At 33.2% G+C, this 19351-nt stretch overlaps 1 protein-coding gene across 1 annotated transcript in view; it reads left to right on the forward strand.

Annotated features, from left to right (window-relative positions):
• LOC114328243 (gastrula zinc finger protein XlCGF26.1) overlaps positions 1 to 19351 on the forward strand; it is a 95872-nt gene that overhangs the window by 12845 nt on the left and 63676 nt on the right. The window contains exons 2-3 of the mRNA XM_028277034.2: positions 3802 to 3994; positions 9659 to 10016. Of these exons, the coding sequence (XP_028132835.1) occupies positions 3802 to 3994; positions 9659 to 10016 (551 nt within the window). The remainder of the gene's footprint in view (positions 1 to 3801; positions 3995 to 9658; positions 10017 to 19351) is intronic.

Genomic DNA, 19351 nt, shown 5'->3' on the forward strand with positions numbered 1-19351 from the left:
ATAATTTTGCAATGAAAATAAGATAAATGTTATTATTTTAATGTGGTATCACAGATAAAAAAAATAGTAAACTTGGTACAGTAGAACCCGATTGGTAGGTATAGGCCATTTTTTCTTCTCTATTTTGAATCCGTGTGTAGTCCAGGCTTTATCGTCGACCTCGTTAGGTAAATTATTCCGATTCGTTTTTTTACACAAACTTACTCAAAAAAAAGTTCCTTATAACAAATCGAGAGGGTACCAAGAGCTACCGCGGCCGGAAAATTGTTTAAACAATTTTTTCATTAGTTTTATGTTTACTTATAAAAGTTGGGTGGCAAACTGTTTAGTTTATAATTTTAATCAACGCGTGTTATACCTACCAATCAGGTTCTACTGTACCAAGTTTACTATTTTTTTTTATCTGTGATACCACATTAAAATAATAACATTTATCTTATTTTCATTGCAAAATTATCAAAAACAAAGCAGCTAATGGGATGTATAAACCTTTTTTGAAGTGGCCTTTTTATTGTTATAGTTTAAATTTATTTATTTAAAATATAATTTTACTAAATAAATGTGCAACATAATAATATTCATTAAATTCAAGTTTCTACCAAAATATATAAATATAATATTAGAAGAAGTTTTCTGGAAAATTTTAAGTCAAAATATGCAACAGAAAAAAAGTTACGCGACCTTATAGACGAGTGGTACCCCAAGAAACGCTCATTTCTCGAGATATCAAGCATGGTGTAGTGAATGGCTAATTTTGGTCTTACTTTATGTTTTTGATGGTGCTGAAAACGAAAATGAGTTTTATTTTAAATTTTAGATGGGGAAACATTGTCAAAATCGCAATTTTACCCTAAAAATAAAAAATAATGAAATCACGTTTTTTATAAATTAAAAGTTACACCACTTTTTTTCTATAAAACATTTTGTTCTCTGTACTCTAGACTCTAGATTTTAACATAAAATTAATTAAACAGCTAAATTTCAAATTTTGTCACTCAACTTTTGCGATTAAACTTTGCAATTCAAGAATCTGCACCTTTTACTTCAAACAATTTATAACTTTCTTTATAGCAAGACAGAAATATTGAATATTGAAGCAGGTTCCATTGTCTTCAGAAAGGTGAGAAATATATACTATAAAAATTTCAGAAAAAGATATTACAATGGAACAGAGTTGTAGCAAGTTAAACGCAAAAAACGTGATTTTTTTTATTTTTAGGGTAAAATTGCGATTTTGATAATGTTCCCCTACGTAAAATTCAAAACAACCCTAATTTTCATTTTTAGCAACATCAAAAATATAAAGTATGACCAAAATAATATCAGTATCTCGAGAAATAAGCTTTTTTGGGGTGTGCCGCTCGTCTATAAAGTCACATAACATTTTTCCTATTGCGTATTTTAAATTAATCTTTTTTTGGAAAACTTCTTCATGAATTATGTTTTATTTCTGTGTTAGTTAAAATTATAAACTAAAATGTTTGTCACTCAACTTTTTTAAGTAAACATGAAACTAACGAAATCTGACGACAAAATGTTTAAAAATTAACAACTTCTCTTTTAATGTGTTTAATCATTTTGGACAAATCTCGTTGTTATCTAAATGCTTCAAAGATAACACAGTAAAATTTTCAAAAGGAAATATTTACAGCGACCAAAAATACAGTGAGTTAAAATTGAAAAATCATCAAAATTGATTTTTCACATTTTTGCATAAAATTTGATTTTTGAACATGTTCCACTAATTCTAGAAAAAAATAAACTCATATTCGGATTCAGAGACATCGAAAACATAAGGAATGATGAAAATTTGTCATTCACCTTAAAGTTGATTTTTGTGGTCGGTATAACGTAATTTTAGGAGTTGCTGCCGGTCGCCAACCGCGCCCACTATTCAGTCAGTCGACTACGCCCGCTGTTTTTTACTTTAGTCGGAACGCAAAATACCCTCTGTTTATAACACTCCTGTTTAAACAATTTTTAACATTGTTTCTTGCTAAAAACTTTGTTAAAAACTTTGACTTTTCTTATAAAAGATTGGTTAATTTCAGCTCTTAGTGTTGTTAATTAATGTAACAGTGATTTTTTCAAAAAAAGGGGCCATCTCAGACCCCAAGGGTCGTAGGACCTTTTTTTTAGAAGTTGTGTATTTTAACCAGTTTTCCGTATTTTTATTGCCATTTAATTTGATCTAATTTCTACAAACTTATTGTAATTGTTTATAAGCTTAAAAACAGCTATTTATTAACAAATAATTTTGTGTACGTATATGTAATTTTTTTACTTTTTTTTTTCATAGGCTGTTAGTATACATCTTAACGAAGGAAATGAGCCCCGGATTATTGAGATACATTCAGCCATATTAACTGGACCAACCTAAGAAATTAGCTCGTTTTTCAAAAAAATTTATAAACAAATTCAATTTTGCGAAAACTATTGAACAAATCTAGACCATTTTTTGCACACCATTCAAACACCATAATGCCCTCAATTTTAGATATATTAAAACATATTTTAATAAACAATAAAATTGTTATTAACAATATTCAAAAACAGTGATTTTGTCATCCGTTTTGCAATAACTTTTTTATTTATTAACCGATTTTCATTTAGCGTATCTCATTCGATGTGTCCTTTTTTTCTGAAAAAGTTACCTGTGGACGTCAAATTTCTAAATAAACAAGTTTTTAAGTTATGAGCAAAAACGAAGTTTGACGTTTTGATTGTTTATTTAAAAAATGTTCCACTAAAAAATTGATGAATCCCAAGATGGTAGTCTTTTTGTAATATCTCATACTACACATTTCAACTGTCAAACCTCGTCTTTTCCGTTATGTCTAGTAAAAACCTAACTTGATTGGCCTACATTCAATGATCGAAAATCATTTAAAAATATGGGATTGCGTATTCTTGTGTAAAGTCAAAAATTTAAGTCTCTCCACCACTGTCGGATAAGACAACCGTAGTAAATGTCTAATAGGGCTTTTCATGCACAGTCATTTGTTTCGAGCTTCTGTCATGTGTCACATAATATTAATATATCTACGTCATACGTTATTGGTAATACCCATGATACAAACCAAAAAGACGTATGGCGTAGATATATTAATATTATGTGACACATGACAGAAGCTCGAAACAAATGACAATCGATGAAAAGCTCTATAACCGTGAGTTGCACAAACAAATAAACGATTGATTTGGATTACCCGTTTATTTTAAAATATAATTGTCAAAAAACTGTCACATTAAAAACAGAAATTTTAACGATTCTCCCAAAAAATATTAAATTTTAACCTTTTTCGAAAGAAATGAAAAGTGTTGTTATTATATTTGATGGTACAAAATTTAATATTTTTCGGGAGAATCGTTAATATTTCTGTTTTTAATTGACAGTTTTTTGACAATTATTATATTTTAAAATAAACGGCCAATCCAAATCAAAAAATCAATCGTTTATTTGTTGTTGCAACTGAACATAAGTCATTTTTATAAAATTAATAAAAAATGATTTATTGTTTATTATTTATGGAAGATCCAAGCAGAGAATGCGCCAGAATATATTCTGTGATCCAAGTATTTTGTTGTTAAAGGTGTTCTCAAAATTTATCTAAGCGTTCCCTAGTAACAATATATTATTAAAAAATAACTTTTTCTCTTTTCTCGAATATTAGTTTTTATTGTATAGTATATAAATTATTGTAATCACCAAATCCATAGTTGGTGAAAAAATTTGGCGCCCTTTTGGGGTGGAGCACGCCCGATTACGGGGTCCCTGAAAACAATGTTTTTTGTTTACAGATATCCAGTGGAGATGGTTTGCCCAACGTAATTTGCCATAGATGCCTCTACAAGATAGAATTTTGTCTGGAATTCCGTCAACTTTGTTTCATGTCTGATGCTACTCTGCGCCAATTGACTGGTGCAGGAAAAGAAAACGGATCTGATACTGTTAACGGAAATACGCATTTGCCGATATATGAGCAATTGGGAGGTAATATGATTTTTTTATTAAATGAGGAAGACGAAAAGTCTCAGATATAAAGTTTACTACAATTAAACAATTAAAATAACTGAATAAAAATAATAAACAATCTAAATCTAAGACTTTTCGTTAAGAAACTGCTTTCTGGTTGCATCCCGAATCTCCGGCTTTTCGTCTAGGAAAAGGACCGAAAGACAGTTTCAATTACTCAAAAATCTGAGTAAAGATGAAAAAGAGAAAAGGCAGTTTTTGTTCTTATTTGATCCAGAGTTGGACCACCATCTCCAGATAACTATTTCTTCCACTCAGGCGTTATCAATGGAGCTATGTAGTCACAACTCTGAAACACTAATAGGCTGCCCTATTTAAGGGAAATTACCGCGAATACAATAATTCCACTTTTGAGAGGCAAATTAGCGACATCTCTCGTAAAACGAGGAAAACGAAAAGTCCCAGATACAAAGTTTACTACAATTAAACAGTTAAAGTAACTGAAATAAAAATAAGAAACAATATTTTAAATCTAAGACTTTTCGTTAAGATTATTTTTTTATAAGACTATTTTCTGGTTGCATCCCGTATCTCCGGCTTTATAAGCACGGAGACGACGAATATAGAAGAAAGCAGAAAGGACACGGTCACGTATCTACTTTCTTTTCGTCTAGGAAAAAGACTGAAAGACCAGAGCCGTGTCGTGCTATGATGCGGCCCGGCAGTCGCATCAGGCGGCATCACAAGGGGGGCGGCATAATGAGTAAAATCAAAATACATCAAAATAATAATAAGAATAAGAAAGGGTGTGCAAAATATAATACCTACTTGAAAAATATCCGAGGGCGTTTTATGTGCCCTGCGCATGAGCACATGCGACTCTTTAGTTTTAAAAGTGAAGAAAGCGTCTTCTTCTACAGAAACAACAACCTTTGCGTGTATTATTCAAGAACTGTACACTTTTCCTTTCTGATATCTGTTGGTTTTATCTCTCTGTGTGTTGGTTTCAAAAAATTATTTGTTCTAATGAAAATACTCATTTAGAAGTGAACAATTTTGCTAAGAGTCAGTTGTTACTATAAATAGATTTTTTTTCTGGTTCTACAAATCGTTGGGAAGTTCTAAAAAAACAAGTTTCACAACTTACTCTGAAACCGTTGAGTACGTAATACTGGATGGTCAACTCGAATAGATGCATTGGAACCTTTAAGATTTCAATTTTGTGAAATATATGATGCCTTATTTGAAATAATAAGTAGTCAACAAAAATTGAGAAACTCAAGTCAAATCACGAGGATTAGCAAAAAATATTAAAAATTATAAATTTATATGCGGTGTAGTTCTTTGGCATTATATTTTATTTCATATAAATTCAGTCTCGAAAATGTTGCAACATGTAACTATAAATTTGTCAGATTGTGTACAAATGTTGTCGGAAACTATAGAAAAAATGAAAAGTTACAGACATCTTGACATGACCAAATGAAAATTACTGCTATTGAAATTGCAGAAAATCTTGATATAAAATCCGAATTTCCAACTGAAAATAAAATTCGAACCAGAAGAAAAAGCCCAGATGGGTGACGTCACTAGTATGGTATATATGCCAAAAAGTCGTAATTTAAAAATAAAAATTGACCTGTTTTGGGATTTTTTTCCAAAATCGCCCATTCATGAAAAATGAATTTATTCCAACCTTTACGTGTTCATTGTATAAGTAAGCCACATAGAATGAGACCAAACAATTTATTAAGGTGATACAGTAGCGATCAACAGGTAGCCAAAACGCGTTCCAAGATTGCGGCTGTAAATTTGAATATTTTTTCGAGATATTTGGCACACGTATTCGTAATATAATAAAGAATGGCGGTACAGAGCCCAATTTAAAAAATATATTAATATGTGGAAATTACTCTGTAATTAAATACAATATTAAAAAAACGAGCCTGTACCGCCATTAAGAAGAACAAAAAAATAAACTTTCTTCAAATAAACTTTTTTATCCGATGCCTAGATTTTGTGTCATTTTGGAACTACTAATGAAATAAAAAATTTTAGTAGTTCCAAAATGACACAAAATCTAGGCATCGGATAAAAAAGTTTATTTGAAGAAAGTGTATTTTTTTGTTCTTCTTAATGGCGGTACAGGCTCGTTTTTTTAATATTGTATTTAATTACAGAGTAATTTCCACATATTAATATATTTTTTAAATTAGGCTCTGTACCGCCATTCTTTATTATGTTACGAATACGTGTGCCAAATATGTCGAAAAAATATTCAAAATTACAGCCGCAATCTTGGAACGCGTTTTGGCTACCTGTTGATCGCTACTGTTTCCTCTTAAATTACCGATTTCATATTATGAAAACAATTGCTGTGCATAAAAAAGTGGTATTTTTTATGCACAAAATTTGCCAATAAAAAAGCATCCCAATATTGTTTAATATTAATTATTGCTAAAGGTTTAAATGATCTTAAGATATAATAAGCTCAGTTGATTGATTAATGTAAAAAATGGAATGAAAAGGGAAATTATACACCAAAACTTATTATAGAAGAATTATGCTTGTACTTACCTACGATATCGTTTTCAAAGTACTACAAGAACTGCAATAATCGGCACGATTCAAAGCATTCTTCGCATAACATATAAGTACATGTAAATATATTTATGTAAACACGAACTTACAATACATAAAAAAAATAATTTGCACTGAAATCTATAGTTTATCCCAAAAATTTAGCAAACAACCAAACTCGAATGCTTTATCATCGACAATAACGAAACGACTAGGAAACGAGAAAAAATAGTGAATTCAAGAAAACAGTTTTTTATATTTACTAGGAATTTGAATCGTAGCATAGAACAAACATTTGAAACAAAATTTTCATCTCACCCTTCACTTGAATGTGCATCTTCTTCTAGCATTCGCGTTCGAAAAGCGATGGAAAGCTCTGTTGCCTACTCTGTGGTTCTGACATAGATGATACTTGGCGCAGGTCTGGATTTTTACTCCAGGACCGCCTTTAAATTTTTTCGTGTCAAAACAAAATACATAGCTGTTTTTTATGTTTGGAAGCTATATTTTCTTAGTTTCCCTCTTCTTGTTGATATAAAAGTACTTTGGACTATATAGGGCGTATATTAGGCGAATTTTTTTCAGATGTAAGCGTTTTAGTAACATTTTTTAATAGATTCGTGTACGAATATTTTCCAAAGCAAAATTTTTATAGATAAATAATTATGGAGAATATTTTGAGCTACTTGTGTGTGAGATCCTGGCATCAGACAAAATCTATTTGCCACAAAACATATAATAAATTCTAACAATAAAACACTGAAAACGTTTGTTTTCTATACTTCCACAAAATTTATTATATCTAAGTGACTACAGCTGTTTCGGCGGAGTGCCTTTCTCAAGTAATATAGTTTACAATGTGTTTGCCTTTTTAATCTTCAACTGAAGAGGTTGAGGAGTGGGGAGCTGTTTGTCTCGAGTTGGTCATTCAGAATTATATCTGTATTTTTCAGTTTATTAATTTCCATAGATTCTAAAAAAGATAGCTTAAGGCCTTTATTTTGAATATGTAGAATTTGAAACTCTTCATTGAAAGAATGATTATGATCTAGAAGGTGAAGTGCGTATGTAGAAGTGCTGGAAACGATTTCCAGACTACACAACAAACATGAGTTCTCCGTATATCATAAACCTACCCATACTGACACAACTATACACAATTCATCATCCCATCCTACACAACACAAATTAGCAGCCTACCATAGCATGATACATAGACTGACAGAAATTCCCATGACAAAAAATAACTTCGAAATAGAACTAAACATCATTAAACAAATAGCAGTAAACAACGGCTATAACGAACAAACAGTTAACAAAATTTTAAACCAAAAACTCCATAAGAAAGCCCTGAAATTAGTGTATCCACCACCACAGAAAGAACCCAGTACCTTCTGCTCTCTCACATATACTGGCAAGATAACAACAACAATAGCCAAATACATAAAAAAGAAAGGAATAACACCAGCTTTCAGAACTAACAACAACTTAAGCAAATATATTAAGAACAATAAAAGCCGAAAGAGAAAGCAACTACAGAGTGGTGTGTACAAACTAACTTGTGGTGACTGTCCGAAAACGTACATCGGTCAAACTGGCAGAACTTTTGACAAACGGATAGCAGAACACAAAAGGGCATTCAACAATAGAAAAACAGACACTTCTACATACGCACTTCACCTTCTAGATCATAATCATTCTTTCAATGAAGAGTTTCTAATTCTACATATTCAAAATAAAGGCCTTAAGCTATCTTTTTTAGAATCTATGGAAATTAATAAACTGAAAAATACAGATATAATTCTGAATGACCAACTCGAGACAAACAGCTCCCCACTCCTCAACCTCTTCAGTTGAAGATTAAAAAGGCAAACACATTGTAAACTATATTACTTGAGAAAGGCACTCCGCCGAAACAGCTGTAGTCACTTAGATATAATAAATTTTGTGGAAGTATAGAAAACAAACGTTTTCAGTGTTTTATTGTTAGATAAAATGAACTTCCATCAAGTAACGGTCGAATCCATCAATTATATAATAAATTCTTAATTATGTATATTAAATGTTTTAATGTTGTCTATTTCTTTAAACTATACCGCTATTTTTGCATTTCTGATAAAATTAATGATGGAATCTAGTACCGATTTATCTGAGGAAGAAAGGAGAGCTTATATTTAGCGGCAATGGACACTCGTGAGAATTAGTTCTTGATACAGAATTGAAGAAGATTGCGAGTTCAGAGAATATTCTAGAAATATATGATTTAGATCACCAATGGATACATTGTCACAACTACAGACAGAATAGTTAAATATTCCAATTTTATATAAGTGAGATGGAAAGCGACCATGGTTCAATTTTAAACGAGTCAATACTGACATTTGTGTCTATTATAGTTAAAGGTGAAATGAGGAATGTTTTTTTGGAACTGTAGGGTGAATACTGAAATAATGGTTTGTAGATTTATTTGCAATTATTTTGTAATCAGTTTCCCATTTCCTTCTGATAGGTTTGAGAGCATTATTCAAATCTTTTAAATTAAATACTTTGTCAATTTGGTGGCAACTGTGAGTACTTTTTGCGGCTATATCCGCAATTGAGATACTTTTATGATATATTAACCTATTGGGTGCACTAATTATATCATTCAACGCATGTGGTCGCAATTGGGCACTTGATTAGTTGATTAGAGCTCAGATTAAACCATTCCCTTAGATTTCGTAACCAGTAGGTTCGTCTTCTTCTCACATCTCTTTTACCTTTCATTTTGCACCCCATAATCAAACGCAGCAGCTATTTCTATACGTCTTTTAATCTCTTGTGTTTGTTCTGCGTTTTGACTGTTCCTAGCTATTTGTATTTTTCTACCCTTTTTATCTGGATATTATTAATATGGAGTGCCTCGTTGTCTTTTGGATGTTTTGTAATGACCATGAATTTTGTTTTCTTGTAAGTTCATTTTAATACCATATATGGAACACTTTTCGTTCAGCCGTTCGGATATGTTTACCAGACTTTGTAGAGTTGAAGTAAATATGACAGTGTCATCGGCATATCTTATATCATTAAGGATTTCAATATATCATTGTGTTATCGTTTTAGGTGACGAAAACGTAGTGATGGTAGTGGACCCGCAAGCCTACGACTACGAATCGGACTTCGAGTCGGAGAAGGACGCCGCCCCGAGCGACGCAGAAAACGGGGAGTCCAACGACGTCGAACCGGAACCGGAGCCCGAGGGAAGAGGCGTGATAATGTGCAAGTACTGCGACCACGCCTTTACGGATAGCTCAGAGTGTCTAAATCACGAAGCCAGCGTTCACAATACCGATACTCCGTACAGCTGTGGCAGCTGTTTGATGAGTTTTGCTGATAGAGCAGTGTATTCGGCGCATCTGAAGAGCGTGCACAAGAACGACAAACCTTATAATTGTCCCCAGTGTAATAGAACGTTTGCTAGGTAAGACTTGGGATATTTATTTTGTAATTGTTTATTTGAAGCACCGTTTTAGACCAGGAAGGTGTCAGATTTGTCAGGTTCTGCGCGAAATCACGAAAGAATTGGTTAATGGGTTAAAAATTCTCCAACAACTTGATATATACTGACGATGCGTTGGTAATAATGTGAATTTAACAAAATTCGAGCTTATAATTGGCGAATTGTCATCGAATCAATATTGAGTATTGACGTTCGTGTTGCAATACAAAGTGGTAAGATGGAGACTGTAAAATTCTTCTTCTCTTGGCATCTTAACTCTGGATCGGTCTTTGTCTATCTGGCTATGTTTCCATTCAGACTCTTGTGCTCTTTTCCTCCATTGTCTTATGTTCACAGTTTTCAGGTTTTGTAGTACCATTTGTAGTAGCTCCATCTTTAAATGAACATTCCAAATACTCTGTTTTTGCCCTACTAAGTTTTAAACCTTTTCCTCCAGAGTTTGTCTCCACTGTTCCAGTTTTTGTTCTAAGTCTCTTTCACTATTTCCTACTAACACGACATCATCAGCATACATTAAGCACCATGGAATGTTACCCTGTAGTTTCGCTGTTATCTGGTCCAAAACTAATGAGAATAAATACGGACTAAGCGCAGAGCCTTGGTGCAATCCTACTTTCACATGAAATTTATCAGTCTCTCCCACACCTGTCCTAACACTAGTCGTTACTCCCTCATACATATCCCTCACAATCTTTACATATTCACCAGGGACTACTTTCTTATTGAGTGCCCACCACAGAATCTCTCGAGGAACTCTATCATATGCTTTCTCAAGATCAATGAATACCATATGAGCGTTTGTTTCTTTACTCCTGTATTTTCCATCAACTGCCTTATAATGAAAATTGCATCTGTTGTTGATCTACCCTGCATAAAGCCAAATTGATTCTCGGATATTTCGGTCTCTTCACGTATCCGTCTATTAATTACTATTTCCCATATTTTCATGGTGTGGCTAAGCAGTTTTATAGCCCTGTAGTTTGTACATTGTTGTATATCTCCCTTGTTTTTGTAAACAGGTTCCAGTATACTGCTTCTCCATTCGTCTGGCATTTGTCCAACTTCCATAATTCTATTAAATAGACCTGCTAGCCACCTTGTTTCTGTCTCTCCCAATGCTCTCCATACTTCCCCAGGAATATCATCTGGTCCTACCGCTTTTCCTTTCTTTATTTTTTGAAGCGCTTGAGCCACTTCCTCGTTGGTTATATTGGTGACTATTGCTGCTACTGTCTCCGTTGACTCTACAGGCTGTCTGTCAAATTCTTCATTTAATAAGCTGTCAAAGTACTTTCTCCATCTCTTTTTCACATCCCTTTCGTGAACTAGTATTTTATTATTTTCGTCTCGGATACATCTAATCTGATTAAAATCTTTTGCTTTCTTTGCTCTCTGTTTGGCTATTTTATATATCTTCGTTTCGCCTTCCCTGGTATCAAGTTGATCGTATAGGTTTGAATACGCTTCTGCTTTGGCTTTTGCTACTGCTACTTTCGCTTCCTTTTTCGCCACCATATAGTTTTGAAGATCTGTGTCGGATCTGGTTTCTTGCCACTTTTTATATAATTTTCTCTTCTCTTTTATTTTTCCTTGTACTTCGTTTGACCACCACCAAGTCTCTTTATCCTCAAACTTTTTTCCTGACGTTTTACCAAGTATTTCAGTAGCAGTCTCTCTAATACTACTGGCCATTTTTCTCCAAATTGTATTAGGGCTTCCTTTCATGTTCCAACAGATTTTTTTCTACTATTCTTCTCCTGAATAGACCTTCTTTCTCATCTTTCAGCAGCCACCACTTGATTTTTTTGTGGTCCTCTGCGATATTTTTGTTTAGTTTCGCTTTTCGCTTAGTTTAGTTTCGCTTTAGAGTTCGGATCCTCCATGTCTTAATAATTCTGTCGAAAGTCCTTCCGTCCCTGGCTTTGTTTTTTAGTTTCCTTATTATCTGAACCACTTCTTGATAACTCGGATTTTCAATGTATTGCTCCGCTGTATAATATAAGTATTGTCTCGTTTTGTTCATTTGCATTGTCACTGCGTTTAGGTTTTCTTTGAAGTATTATTTTCATTTGAGATTGAGACGCCACTGTATCGATAAACATTGCAAATTATTTGCTCCGCTATTTTCTCCGTATTTCGGATAGTAACGAGCTTTTTAATTTACAAAAGTGTTATAGGGAAAAAGTTAATATTAATACTTAACAGTGAGAGTGTTAGTGAACAAATAAACCATCGAATAAGGACGAAAAGATAACAAATTGTGGGAATATAAGGTGTTGTGACGTCGATTGGTAGAAATTACCCATCCGCAAGGTTGAATTGTGGGTAATTTTTGGCGCCGGTCGATAGGCAACACATTTTACACTAGACCTGTACAGTAATTTGCATACATATTCCAAAGGCCTCATTTGCGAGTATATTTAGCACCAATTGATAGACAACATATTATACATTAGACACTAGGAATTCTGGCGCTGGGTGACTGATAATCCACAAAAACAACTAAACAACTAATCGATACCCAACAAAATAAAAAGTAAACAATCAGATTTTTATCTACATAATTGTTGATAAATAAATTCACAAATTAATATAATCCCTAAAAAATGGCCAGTGGTGGAGGTGGAGCAATTAAGAAGACGGGACCGGCAAGAGTGGAGTATGAAAGCAGCAGCGAAGAGAACGGGAATAAGAGAAGTAGGGATGGGTACGATGCGGAAGATTTATTCAGAAAAAGCAAGGTAACGAGGAGAACTCCGACTAAGATTGATAACCAAAATGAACAGATGATACAAATGATGCAGACAATTATGTCAAGAAATGAAGATATGATGATTGAACTAAAAAACTTGCGCAGAGAGCAACAAGAAACCTTGGATTGCGTCAGACAGCTGGAGAAAAAGAATAAGGAGTTAGAAAAACGACTCAATGAAGCAAATGACAGAATAGAACGAATTGAGAAGGATAAAAGAAAAAAGAACATAATAATTAAAGGATTAACTCTCGATAGCAATGATAACAGGTCTACTAAACAAAAACTAGAACAGTTTATTGAAGCAAATCTGCAAATAAAGGTTAAACTGAGGGAAGGAAATAAAATTGGTGATAAATCATTTCTGGCAGAAATGGAAAATATGACGGATAAAATCTCGGTATTAAGGAACAAAAGTAAACTTAGAAACATAACAGGACAAGGAGTATATATAGAGTCTGACATGACAAAAATGGAAAGAGAGATACAGGCTATAATTAGGAAAATAGCGAAGGAGGAAAAAGATAAGGGTAATACAATAAAAATAGGGTATATGAAGCTAAATATTAATGGAAAAGATATGAAATGGGATAAGGATAATGGTAAACTGACAGAGAGCACACAGAACAGCCAGAGAGGACTCCCAAAAAACTAAAAAGGAATGCAGAAACGACTACAAAAAGTATAACGACTAAAGCAACGGACAAGTACATGAGATTGGAAAATGATAATACGAAGTATAAACAAGATAACGAGGCAAAACAAAACCATAAGTCAGAAAAGCCAAGAGATCAAAAGTCTGACTACGTAGAGAATGATGAAAAAGGTAAAGAAATGGGTGAAGAAAAAAGAAGAGTGGAAAAAGGGAAAAAAGAGAAAATAAGAATGGCAACATGGAATGTACGCGGCACCTATGAGGAAGGAGCCATGAAGGAATTAGTAAAAGAAGTAGGGAGATATAAATTGGATATTGTAGCGGTACAAGAAACAAAACAATTGAGGTCAGAAATATCGGAATTAGAAAATGTGGTTTTTTTCAAAAGTGGAGGAGCAGATAGGATGTTGGGAACAGGTTTTATTATAAGAAAAGGTCTAAAAGAAAAGATTATGAGTTTTAATCCCATATCGGAGAGGATGTGTTATATACGAATAAAAGGGGAAAAAAGAAATATAAGCATTTTAAATGTACACGCCCCTACCGAAGAAAAAGATGAAGAGATAAAAGACATATATTATGAAAAAATGGAGATGGAATATGAAAAGATACCGAAACATGACGTCAAAATTATAATGGGAGATGTAAATGCAAAAGTGGGGAAAGAGGCAATCTACAGAAATACAGTAGGAAAGCATAGCAAACACGACGAGTCAAATGACAACGGACAGAGACTGATAAGTTTTGCAATGGAAAAAAATATGGTGGTAAGAAGTACACAGCTACAGCGGAAAGAGATACATAAGGGTACGTGGACATCTCCGGACGGAAAAACCGTTAACCAAATTGATCATGTAATGATAGAAAAACGACACGCGGAATTTATTACAAATGTCAGAAGTATGAGAGGAGAAGACTGCAGTTCAGACCATTTTTTAGTAAAAATTGAATGTAAAAGTAAAGTAGAAGAAAAAATAGTTGTAAAAAAGGATGCAAAAAGAACAAAATCATACGAAGTAGCTGAACTGAAAAAAGAAACAACCAGGCAAAAGTATCAAGAAGAAATAGAAAAAATGTTTTTGGAAACAAAGAATGAAGCCACAGATGTAGAAGAAAGATGGGAACAAATAAAACACATTACAAAAGAAGTAAGCAGAAAATTGATACCCAGAATTAAAAAACAGACAAGAACTAAGGAGTGGTTTGATAGGGAGTGTGCAGAGCTGTCAGAAGAGAAGAAAAAGTTAAGAATACGTATGTTGACCAACCCTAACGACAAAAACAGAGAAGAGTATAACCACGTACGAAAACAGTTAAAGAAAAGTTGCAGGAAGAAAAAGAGAGAATCCAATGAAAAAAAGTTGCAGGAGATAGAAGAAAAATTTAAAAACAATGAAATAAGATCATTTTATCAAGAGGTAAAAAAAGTAGAAAAAGGTTACCAAAGCAAAACAAGCTACATAAAGACCAGAGAAGGAGAGCTAGTAAGTGAGCCGGGAAAAGTTATGAAAGAATGGAAAATGTATTTCGAAACGTTACTAAACAGTGATGATGAAGATCAGGGAGAGGACGAAGACAGAACAGTGGGTGCAGATATAAGAATAGCCGAACCATCCAAAGACGAAGTGCAAAGAGTTGTAAGCAAATTGAAAAACAATAAAAGTCCAGGGCCAAACGAAATAAGTGCAGAAATGCTGAAAGCAGGGGGAAGAAAACTACTGGAAAAGGTGTATGAACTGATAGAACTTACATGGAAAGAAGAAAAGATGCCTGAAGAGTGGGCCAAAGCCTGGATAATCCCATTACATAAAAAAGGGGATGCAACGATGTTGCAGAATTACAGGGGTATTGCTTTGCTGGACGTGTGCTATAAGATATTTGCTAGGATTGTAAGAGAAAGATTAGAGGTATACGCAGAGAAACTAATAGGAGAATACCAAGCAGGCTTTAGAAACAATAGATCGACGACAGAGCAAATATTTAACATAAAAGAAATCCAAACAAGCTGCTACGAATATAAAATGGTTTTATATGCACTATTCATAGATTTTAAGCAGGCCTATGACAAAATTAATAGGAAAAAAATGTATGAAGCCCTACGGCAAATGGAAATACCAGAAAAGCTAATCAAGTTAATAAGAATTACCTTAAATATGACATCTAACGAAATAGTGTGGAACAGTCACAAATCGGAAGAGTTTATAGTCAAAAAAGGACTTAGACAAGGTGACCCTCTATCAACTGTGTTATTTAACCTAGTTTTGGAAACAATTGTAAGGAACAGCAGAATAGAAACACAAGAAACGATCTACCGTAACGAACATCAATGCATGGCCTACGCCGACGACCTTACACTGCTAGCAAAAACTAATACCGAATTAAAGAAAATCATGAGAAGATTAGTCAGAGAGGCAAAAAAATTCGGCCTAGAAATAAATGAAGAAAAGACGAAGTATATGGTGCTAGGCAACACAGAAAGAGAACCTGTAGATATGTTAAAGTTAACAGCGTTCGATGGAAAAGAATATAAATTTAAACGAGTAAATCACTTTACATATCTAGGTGCCATTATAGATGAAAAAGGACACGAGCAAAACGAACTAAAGCACAGGATAGCTAAAGGTAACCGAAAGGTCGGCAGTTTAAAAAAATTATTAAAGTCAAATTACGTATCAAGAAAGACGAAAATTAGAATATACCAAACTGTAATAAGAGCAACAGTCACCTACGGATGTGAAACATGGGTACTAAACAAAACAGAAGAAGAAATGATAGAGAGATGGGAACGCAAGGTACTGAGGACTATTTTCGGGGGAAAAAATACGGCAGATGGTTGGCAAAGAAGAACTAATGAAGAATTAAGGATGCTTTACAAGGAACCAACTATAACAAGATACACAAAGGCACAAAGAATCAGGTGGGCAGGTCATGTCGAGAGGATGGATAGGTCAAGAATGCCAAAGAAGATACTATTAAGAAAACCAGTTGGGACAAGGAGACGAGGTAGACCAAGAAAAAGATGGCACGAAAAGTTTCAAGAAGATATAGGATCGATGGAAATTACAGACTGGAAAGAGAAAGCGAAAAACAGGATACAGTGGAGAAACATAGTGCAGCAATTTTTACATAGTCATTAAATCAAATTATATAATAAATATAAGACATTAGTATATATTGTTATTTGTATTATGTAAAATTGTTATTGTTAAGTTGTAAAGCCCTAGGCCTCCAAGGTCTGTAGAGCATGTTAAATAAAAAAATAAATATTATTTTCATCTCTTTATAATTTTTTGCTTCTCTGTTAGTAGTTCTCCGCCATTGCCTTTGTATATCGTCAATTTTGTTATGACTGTTCTTTAATTTATTCTTTCATAGAATTCTCTGCTTTCGTGTCTGTCGTTATGCTCTAGGATTTCTTATACTGGTTTTTTCAAAGCCTCCCTTTTTCTTCTTCTGCATATTCAAGTCGTTTGTATTTTCTTCTCGTTATAAATTTTTGGTGCTATTTCTGGTGTATCTTTGAAGATGATAGAGTCTAGTTCGCCTTTTTTTGTCTGTTTGTCTCATTAGCCATTAATTTCGCAACAATCTCGAAAATACGAAGACTGGAATCAGGGCCGGTTCTGGGGTTTTGAGCGTCCCGGCCAAAACAAAATTTGGCGCCCTTTCATACTAACATACAAATTTACTGCAAATATTAAAAATAGTAAAAAAGTCAAAACATCAAAATTTCATAATAAAGAATTATGTAAAAATACATTTATTCAAGAAATAGTACAATATTTATTATAAATAACTATTTATAATTAATAATAAGTAGTCTACTATTTCTTGATTAAATATAGGTATTTTTACATATATTTTAATAACTGATGCAACATATGGCATAACATAACAAGCGCATTTTAAGTTCAAGCGACGAAGGAACGAGAAAAGATAAAGATAAATGCACATTTTCAACAAACAGAAAAAAATGTGTATAAATGTTGTACAATACCAAAAAAGATGTTGATTGTGCGCACTGCATGCGCATCCCTAATGACTAAATTGATGGAGTGGCATCCACATGGCATAAAAAAAGCACGAGGATATTCTTTGCAAACACGAGCTTGTACACCTTTATTTTTCCGTTCATGTTGAGAGCCGTTGTCATATCCTTGGCCTCTACAATCATCTAAATTCAATTGAAAATCATTCATTAATTGTTTTATTTTACCTATTTATATTGTGTAGGCCTATGAATCGACACCTATACCCAAGGACATGGGAACAATGGAAGAAACAATCGAGATTGCACTCTACAAGAATAACAAAGTTGCTATAAAAATGGGCAACAGAATATGCAGTCCATTTAAGACGACAAAGGGACTGCTACAGGGCTGCTCCACATCCCCTTTCCCATTAAAAATATTTCTGAAAAAAACCCTGTAATTATGGAGAGGAAAGTGTAAAGGAATGGGCATACCATTAAGAAACGAATACGTATGTATATACCCTAATTTTGCTGACAACCAAATAGTGATGGCAAACTATTTGGAATGGAAATAAACCTAAAGAAAACTGAATACCTAACAATGTAGAATACACAAATAAAACAATTGAAAATAGAAGAAGGTACACGAATCAAAAGAACAGACAAGTACAAGTATTTAGGTTTCATAATATTAAACAAAGAAACAACTGAAATAGTTATAAAAAGAAGAATATATACACCATGACAAGAAGTATCCAGTATAACATATGGGTGTGAAAATTGTATAAGAAAACCAAAAACAAAATAAGAACAACAGAGATGGAATTCCTAATAAGGAGAAGAAGCTTCAGGGTAACAAAAAGAGATAAAATAAATAAAAAAGAGATTAAGAAAAGAATGGGAACGAACTCAGATATAATAGACTACATAGAACAGAAGGAATTAACCTGGTACAGACAGTTATAAGAGCAGACAAAAAAGATGGATAAACAGAATAACAGAGTGGAGCCCCATAGGAAAAAGAGAGGCAGACCACGAAAATCTTTCAGAGATGAAGTGGACGAAGTAATGGAAAAAAGAAATCTGCAGGAAGGGGACTGGCAAAATAGAAAGAACTGGAGAGAACGGTTGAGTGAAGGAATACCCTGAAAACTGTGTAAATTCTTAGAAATGATGCATGGTGTTTATATGTAAATAAGTGCGACAAACTCTATAAGGAGTAATTCTACATGAAAAATGATGACAGGTTGCTCTATAAACGTCTGTCTTGAGATTTTTCTAACAAGCTGACGATTTATTTATTGCTCCAAAGTTATTGCGCATCTTTCTTTTTTCATACAATTAAGAATTTTATATCGATCATTGGCGCGCATACCGGTAATGGTCTGCATTAAAAAAATAGTACGTCACTGAGATGTTTAAAATAAAAAATCATTTTGGAATTCCTCGTTCAATTTATGACAAAAAATCTACCCCTTTTTTCATACGACGACGCGCCGTTTTTATGCAAAAAATAAAACATCTTAAAGCTTACAAGGTACGTATGTATTCGAAATAGGTTTCTATACATTCATATCAAGAAGAACTCGTCATTCTTAATTGATACATGCCCAGTTTGGTAGAAAAATAATTTAAAAGAAGAAATAAATCACTTTACAATGAAAGAATAGGTAAATTTATTTACTAAGATCGATTAGAATAATAATTTTAAAAAATCACTTTAAATGTTCAAAATTCTCGTCATTTACCTCATGAAAATGTAACATTTAATAGTAGATATGACTTCCTACGATAAATTTAATTATACATTAGTAATTTTTTTTATTACGTGGATAGCTACTTACCGAAATTTATTTAACATAATATAATAAAAATTCATTAATTCCACAACCAATATCTTAAAAAACTTTTTTTGT

The sequence above is a fragment of the Diabrotica virgifera genome, chromosome 8, assembly GCF_917563875.1.
Source record: "Diabrotica virgifera virgifera chromosome 8, PGI_DIABVI_V3a".
NCBI classification, from domain to species: domain Eukaryota; kingdom Metazoa; phylum Arthropoda; class Insecta; order Coleoptera; family Chrysomelidae; genus Diabrotica; species Diabrotica virgifera.